The 7,856-nt window shown below is 45.3% G+C and overlaps 1 protein-coding gene across 1 annotated transcript in view; it reads left to right on the top strand. All coding sequences in view use genetic code 11, as the record gives it.

Moving 5' to 3' along the window:
* The window catches only part of EGR_07427 (Methyltransferase-like protein 11A), a gene marked incomplete at both ends in the record, with an annotated part of 27,897 nt that overhangs the window by 11,836 nt on the left and 8,205 nt on the right, over positions 1 to 7,856 (top strand). The window contains 19 exons of the mRNA XM_024496676.1: positions 2,174 to 2,289; positions 2,365 to 2,823; positions 3,318 to 3,396; positions 3,553 to 3,630; positions 3,706 to 3,771; positions 3,833 to 3,907; positions 4,042 to 4,107; positions 4,275 to 4,304; positions 4,389 to 4,636; positions 4,708 to 5,036; positions 5,106 to 5,551; positions 6,088 to 6,147; positions 6,228 to 6,359; positions 6,414 to 6,491; positions 6,562 to 6,606; positions 6,683 to 6,766; positions 6,848 to 6,925; positions 7,016 to 7,126; positions 7,745 to 7,795. Of these exons, the coding sequence (XP_024348882.1) occupies positions 2,174 to 2,289; positions 2,365 to 2,823; positions 3,318 to 3,396; positions 3,553 to 3,630; positions 3,706 to 3,771; positions 3,833 to 3,907; positions 4,042 to 4,107; positions 4,275 to 4,304; positions 4,389 to 4,636; positions 4,708 to 5,036; positions 5,106 to 5,551; positions 6,088 to 6,147; positions 6,228 to 6,359; positions 6,414 to 6,491; positions 6,562 to 6,606; positions 6,683 to 6,766; positions 6,848 to 6,925; positions 7,016 to 7,126; positions 7,745 to 7,795 (2,631 nt within the window). The remainder of the gene's footprint in view (positions 1 to 2,173; positions 2,290 to 2,364; positions 2,824 to 3,317; positions 3,397 to 3,552; positions 3,631 to 3,705; positions 3,772 to 3,832; positions 3,908 to 4,041; positions 4,108 to 4,274; positions 4,305 to 4,388; positions 4,637 to 4,707; positions 5,037 to 5,105; positions 5,552 to 6,087; positions 6,148 to 6,227; positions 6,360 to 6,413; positions 6,492 to 6,561; positions 6,607 to 6,682; positions 6,767 to 6,847; positions 6,926 to 7,015; positions 7,127 to 7,744; positions 7,796 to 7,856) is intronic.

Raw genomic sequence — 7,856 nt, 5'->3', positions numbered from 1 at the left:
TTTCACCTACTACAACACCCAATGTTTGACGAGATGCCCCTGGAAGATAGCAATAATTTCCTCATTCTGGTAGGTGTAACTTCAATGGTGGAATTGCCAGTTTGGGATGTTCACGTGATATGCTCTGGAGCGATCATTTTACCCCTCATTTTATGGTCTATGCTTGTAAAAAAGGTGATTATTGAACCGCTGTCAGTCTCATTAACTGATTTGGCATCCCATGCTACCATGCTATTGCATCTACATCAACAGTATGGAGAAATTTGTTTGTGGTATAATTAAATGACAGTTTGAGCTAGAACTTCTGCATGCGGGTGTATGTGAATGGATGGGATCGAGAGGCAGTGGAGGGTGTTTGTTATGTGTCTGCATACTGCAACGCTTTTTTACTGCCTCCGATTCGCATATAGCATGAATATTTAATTTAGTGGATGAAACGTGAGTTGGTGCAACTCGACGAGTTAAGTCGTAAAAATCTCCAATCTGCGTCGTTTTAACTTTACTGCTGGAGAGATGCTCTCGCAGAGACAAACAGTATGGTAGCATTTGTGGCGAATTCTCTGCGAATTTTGACCAATTTGCAAGGATTTTTTGTTCTCAAATGAGGTTGATTTGCGACGGAGGTCTCAAAGGAGAGAAAAATGCCTACTATAGCCTGCCAATTGTTTGTTCCACTTATTGTCAGGTGGCAAACACATTTCTTGGTGTCGTCGCAATGTCTTATTGCCAATTGCGGTCATCTATCAAGTGTTTACTCATTTCATGTCTCCATATCGTCATGGAGTGGACGTGGTATGGACTTGTCTGCGTAGAAATGATTTGAACAACTTGGATTCTGTTGACGAACCATTCAGGTGTTAAACCCATCATGTACAAGGATGCCTTCCAACTCGCGTCACTTTAGCCGAACTAAACCGCACCACCAGTGCCCCCATTGGCACCACCCGCCTACCTCTCCTCCCTCACACCTCTAAGACGCACAAAACATCTTCTTCAAGAGACTGCATCTGTTTTCTATTTGGTGAACCGTGGATGCAACTGCATTCTATGCATTGCTCGCCGAACGCCAATCACTTACCATTGTGGCCTGTTTGATGCCGAAGAAAATCCTCCAGAAAGTATCAGAACTAAACTCTCGGTTGGGGTAAAATCCTACCATTGCAAGACAATGCAAAAAAACAGAATGCTGCAAAACTTGTCCTTGGGGCTTTCCGTACTTTAAGGGAAGGGAAAAACAGACAATTGTAGACAGGAGATAGGGTAAAACTGGAGTATCTTGGACGAGCTTCCTCTTTGGCTTCTGAGGCTAGAACATTATATTTAAGTGCAATTTGCCGGAGGTTTGTGTCGCGTTCCAAACGGTTGATAGCTTGCAGTGGTGAGGATTTTAAAGAAGGGGATTTTTCCTTCCATTGCACGAACCTGTTTTGTCACCTTGTACACCAGTGCTACTAAGAGTTGGAAAGGAGGGCTATTTGTCCACCTACTGATCTGTCAGCGAAATGATCTACTGCCATTAGCCATAAGATAAAATGATTCTGTGTTGACGCGGATAGAAGAAAAAACGTGACACCATGTATATGTGATACCAACTTGATAAAAATTCCAAATTTTGTGACTTCCAGGCTGGGACAGTGTTCTTTGGTGATTGCTGCGGAAACTTTCCCAACGTTGAGTTACGTTCTAATTCCCCTCCTTCCTTCTTTCTCATTGCCGCCTTTTACTCCTCAGCCGTCCACTTAGATACTGCTCTTCTTATCACATGAAGGGACTTTACGTTGCACTATTTTGCTTGTATTCCGCTTTTTTCTTCAAATTTGTACACGCGGGGTATTTTATGTATGGTTTGAACTCGCAAATTGCAGGCCAAGCTTCATAATTGGTTATGCTTGAGGAAAATGAGGTTAGAAGGCCTGCTAATGGGCAAGTTTCTAATGGCCTCCTACACTGTGGGACCCTGCAGGATTGGCCTTCTTACCGAGTGCCTCTGTTCCATGCCAGTCCATCTAACCGCAAACTTTCGTTGATGGACTACCACGTCACCATTGTTACCTCTGGATTACTTTTGGTGACGTGATAAGGTATTAGAAGCTTATTAATGGTTCGAGGACCAAAAAGGATTGCCTTATACCTCATAACTTTTTTGACGCTAACCGGAGCGTCCTTGCTTCAGACCTCACCGAACCCCGACCAATCGACATTCTGTGGACCTCCTCCTATTGCTTCCTTTTGGGTGTGACGGACGCCGCTTCGGCAAAAGAGATGCGCCTCGTCTTCATAACAGTTCTGGTAACCATATTTCATGCATGATGAACTGTCCGCTTACAACACCTCAGTAAAACCTATTTTCTCGCTCTACTTCAGCCTAAATCGGAGCCACGGTTGGGAAAACTGCCTGAGTTCACGAGTTTTGGTGGTGGGCTCTGCCGTTACCTGATGTGTCTTGTACCCAATTCCACCACACTGGCAACGGTGACGTGGTTACCTGATGCAGAAGAGTGCTACCTCCTTGACGTTCCCTCCATTACGGCGTCAAATGGAAGTCCACCTGCCGATAGTCTTCCAAAGCTGATTAAACCACTTCCCCTCCCCACTGATAGCTATCCAATCGCGATGCATGTGGGTGCCCTGCTTGATTCACCGGATCCCCTGCCCCTCATTATCGGTTTGTTGGCGAACGGGGCTGTTTTTGCTTTCAAAATTCTTCCTGCAAGGATTTCTCAAGCAGAGGGTTCATGTAACGTCTTCGCGGGCTTTCGAATGTGGTGCGGATCAGCTGACAAACCTCCACAGCTACCATCCGGTAACAGTGGTCATGACCTCGTAATATAAGTGATACTCTTCAAAAATGGGTTCACATTTGCTTTTTTTTCTTTACTTTCTTTTACATTGGAAACCACTTTTGAGTCGGATGTCGTACCTTTTTAGTGGCTACACAGTCCTCCTCCTCCCCCTCCGCCTCCTCTGAGCCTTCAACCACTGTTGCAACCACTCTATTTGGAAGCACTTCCATGTCCACTGGTAAAGCATACTACTGATAATTTAACACTTGTCCTAGACGGTGCAGTTGCTCCTTCCGGTTTCGCAGGCCTTTTTAATAAATCGACAACCTCAGGTAAACATTCCACATAGTGCTTACCATGTCGGTAGGCACGTACCATATTTTTGAAGTTCAGTATTTTGTTTTGGCTTTTCATTTAAAGATAAAATGGGATTACTGCCATGACAGCTTCTTTATCATTTCCACATCAAACAGGCCCTCCATTGGGGGACAAAATAGGCTTATACTTGCATCTTTTGAGCAAAATACTTTTTAGAATTTTGAATATACTGATGGATTACTGCTTTTAGATGGAACGGTGGCCAAGACAACTTCAGTGGTAGCAACAAAATCAGGTGAAGGCATATTTGCCGCTTAATTTGATGTCATTTGTATGAGGAATATCGGGGGTGAAGCTGGTTATCAGTAAAGCATGTCTGCCTCACTGGTTCTGATTCATTGTTGGACAAAGCTGCATGCTACAGGTGCTTATACTTGGGTCACCGTTTCAGGGGCTACAACAACCAATTCGGCAACGCTGTTCCCTGCCACTGCCTTTGGATCGCTCTTTGGAAAAGCAGCTACCACTGGTGAGGAGTTGTTGCTGAAATTACTACAAGTTGTTCTGTTGATATTGAAACAAGTGTGCCTTGCCAATGTTGTAGCTTCATCAACGCCTACCGTTGCAACAGACTCCTCTGTTGTGTCGTGGTTCGAAAAACCTGCCACTAGTGAGTTGCTACTTAGGATGGCTTAACTGGCAGTTCGGAATTTATTGAATATCATCTTAAGTCAATTTAGGCACACCATCGGGGTTCATCAACAAGACATCTCCCAAAACGCCCTCTGGAAAGCCTGCTGCCACCGGTACTTCTAAATTAAGTTATTCACTCGTTCTGGTTTTGTTGCTAAGACAGCCACGTCTTCTAATCTTACATTGGCTGCAATAAAGAGGGTGTCCAGTCACCGATACGTTAACGCTCCGCACTTTTATGTCTTAGGCAACCCATCTGCTACTTCGACCGTTACCACTGCTGCAACCAGAGGCGTCAAGCCCACCAATACAGGTAAATCTGATTGCATTTTGTAGTTCAAAGTGCTCATTAATCAGAAAAAAATCTGCCTAACAGTATATTGACTGCCTTTGCCGTTTCACTAGGAAATATGCAAACATGTGCTGTTGAAGACATTTACTTTCAACTGATTATTGAACCTCCTTCTTTCCCCCTTTCAGCTGTCGCCAACCATCCGCCTCTCGATACTGGTAGTTACCTTTTCGTCAAATTTTCTCATTTGCATTTTCGGTTTGCCTGGATTTCAATAAAGATGCTTTTACCACACTTCCCAGGTGAGAACCCAACTGCAGAGCCGTCTGCACCAACTCAGTCAATAATGGAGGCGGCCAACCACTTTTGGAAGGCGCTGAGATCACAAGCAGAGACCTCGGCGCGTGCATGGAGCCACCTGCAGTCTGTATTCGAGGGGAATTCATTAAATCTTCAGCAGAAGGGCGATGAGGTTGGAGTGAGGCGGGGAGTGTGGGACATTGAGCAGAGTCTCAACAACATGGACGATTTTTTGTGTGTTGTGGAGGAGGTAGAACCACTACTTGCATCACCTTGTATGGCACCGATTGAGAGGCTTAAAAATTACCTCGTTTACTTAAGATCACTACAGAGCTTCGGAAGGCCTCTCAACTCTCTGTAAATGAGCAGGCTGCTTCCGCGGACTATTTGGATCGTCTGAGTGCCGATTTTGATGCTTTTCGCCACCGCATTAGTGATAAGCATCGAGTCATCGTTGCCGCAGGACTGGATCCCGGAGCCGCGGCTACGTTAGCCTCGCTTCGGCGCAAATCTCGTGCAGCCGAGAGCTTTTTAGCTGAACTTGAGGATCAGGTGGAGAGTCTTTCCGCCCAGTTGGACGCTCGAAACGAGCGAAATAATCGGTTGATGAGCGGGAGTAAATTGAGCTTGCCCATGGGTGACGTTGGAAGGTGAGTAGGATTGATAGCTACTCAGGTTGTCTTTAAGTAGTAGGAGTGACTCACCTGCTTCCTCTTCAGTCCATTGGACAAGATTCAAGCAACCATCGCCACGAACGCGCGTCTCATCAAGTGTGAACGCTATCGACTAGAACTTATAGCTCGCATGGCTGGAATATCTCTTTCTGACTGTTCGGCCAATAAATGGAGAAATACCTCCACGTTGGCCCCTTCGTTAGGCGGTTCCGCAATTAGTGTGGACCGTGAGCAGAAGGATGCCCGACTCTATCGTCTGCTGTGTGGCGGAGACAGGTGCAAGACGAAGACAAGAGCGGGGAAAAGTACTGGGCCGGAACGACTTCCAGTGGCCAAGGCATCGTCGACAGTGGCGGAAGTGGTGGAGTTGATGCGGAAGGAAAGGGAGAAGGAGGATGCTCAACCACCGAAGTCGACACCAAAATCTGCTGGCAGGATACCACTGAAACCATCAGGATCGTCGAGTTCTCCCAAGGCTGCATCGCAGATGAGTAAGTCGGTGGAATTATAGGGTGCGTTTGGAGTGTGAGGGCTCTCTCCATAAGCATTTGTTCCGTCTTCCGAGATTAGGGCAAGACCAACAAAGTTCTAGTAGCGCTAGATATCTGCTTGTGTTTCGTTGTTTAGAAATGGTTAGGAAGTAGTTTTTGTCGTCTTCTCGTCCTTTTGGCTTTCGATGTGACACCTGGGTAAGCCTGATAAGTAGTGTTCTATGTTGAACTTCTATTTGAAGCTCCCTCACTTCTCTCGCCTTGGTAATGTTGCCTTACCCCATCGTTTCTGCCTAGCGATGCTTTCCTCTACATTCTCGAGGTATTTGCCGGTAGTTACTTCCAGATGCATTTACCGGAAGGCTTTGTTGCGAGACTGAAGGAGTAGGTTGGACATGAATGGTAGGAATGCTCACTTTCATTCACAACTTTGTGCAACTGTCCATATTTTTCAGTAGCTGAATTACATTGGAAATGATTAGCCACACCGCAACATTTGTGTTTGTGTCCATGTGTATGTTTGCCTGTGTCTTTAGATTTGCCTGGTCAGCAGAAGAATCTTGAAATTTCCAAACTTCTCGTTTCTGCCGCTTCAGGTTAGTGATTCGTGTCCCAATGCATGCCAATTGTCCACTCGCATAATGCTATAAAGGATTATTTTATTCGCAAATGTTAGTTCCACCTGTTACACTGGCGAGTGGCTACCCCACTTCAAAGGCCAATGGATTCAGTTTCGCCACAGCAACAGAGAACATTCTCACATCTACTCCTGTTCAGAAGGTCACCGAGAAATCACAGCCTCCCAAAGGTACGTCCTTGGATTGGCTGCATGCGAATCACGTTTTTACTGAATTTTTACTAGTTGCTGTTTTTTGTCTTTCCACGAAAGTGCTTCCTATGGGCAAATCAGAGGCACCTTTGGCCGCACCAAGTTTAGTCGGTGAGTGTTTTTACTCAAAATGTACATATTTTAAAAGTGATGCATTTACTGATTTTCCCCCAACGCTAAGGCGGTGCCGTGCCAGTAACATCCTCTCAAAAACCACCCTTCTCCGGTGAGCCGGTGCAACCTTTCGAGCTTTGTGTGTGCGTAAATAAGTATGCTGATACAATCAGTTTTCTACTGTTTAGGAGTGGCACCTTTGTCGAAATCACCTATGTTTACTCCCTCTGCATCAAAGTCGCTCACCTCGCCCACTCGTGTAACCCCTACAGGTACGGCGTTATTTCGCTCATTGTGCAGAAGTTTTCCTCCACTCTCAAAAACCACAGTTGTCGCTTTTACTTCATTTACAGCGTCACCTACTACAAAGGTGTTCGGAGCTCCGATTGGCGATTTGGGCGTGGAAAACTTTAAACCGCTCTCCTCGAGGCGTGAGTTTATCACTGAAACATAGACACGTACACGTACATGTAGCTTAAAATAATCCTGATAAATTGAATGCTTCTCTCCCACAATTTTAGTTCCATCGCCAACGAACGTTCCAGATGCAGCTTCAACTGGTGTGTGTGCTGTTTCTGTGTCGCGGAAATCTCCCCCTTTCACATCGCCTTCCATCCCAACCGCTGCTCAAAGTTAGTTTGGCTAATTCAGCTTCGCTCTTTGGTGCATAACTGAGAATAGTTGGTAATGTTGTCCTTCGAGAACCCAGGTGTTCTGACACTCTATCGTTGGTGAATTGGCGACCATTGAGGTAGTCTAGTGGCCGCACTGGAACCACTTACTGGGATGCCATTATTCAATCTACTGTTCAAGATATGCATTCATTCAGCAAGTAAGGAGATGGCGGATATATACAGAAATAGGCTCTTTTTACTAAGACAACAGATCGGATGTTGAAAATAAGTGGATAAACCAGTAAAGTGATATTTGACAGCCTTGCCAAATGATGACTACAAGTTTGAAGTCCATTAGTAGATTGTTGGAGGAAGTTGGTCGATGAATCGTAGGTCCGTGTAGGAAGCGCGCGATGCCATTTTCTAATGGGAGGTTGGTATCTCATTTTGGGTCCGCGTAATTTCATCCAAAAGTCATGACACCATCAAACGATGGAAAATCAGCAAGTAGAAGTGGATAACTGAGTTGATTGAATTTGATTTCTTAAGTAAGAGGTTAATAACACACAAGTGCTTCAATCATTCACTGCAACCGTCAAATGAATGGAGCCCATTTTCTCCCTCCTCTTCCCACAGCTTCCGCAACCACCACCGCTTATTCTACCACAAATTTGGATGCTGCAAGCAGTAAGTAGTCGATGGTGTTTGTTTCTCCTCCGTTCTGTTGTGTCTGGTCCAACTTTGAAAC

The sequence above is a fragment of the Echinococcus granulosus genome (assembly GCF_000524195.1).
Source record: "Echinococcus granulosus chromosome Unknown EG_S00077, whole genome shotgun sequence".
In the NCBI taxonomy this organism is placed as follows: Eukaryota; Metazoa; Platyhelminthes; class Cestoda; order Cyclophyllidea; family Taeniidae; genus Echinococcus; species Echinococcus granulosus.
This window is presented reverse-complemented; position numbering and strand designations above follow the sequence as displayed.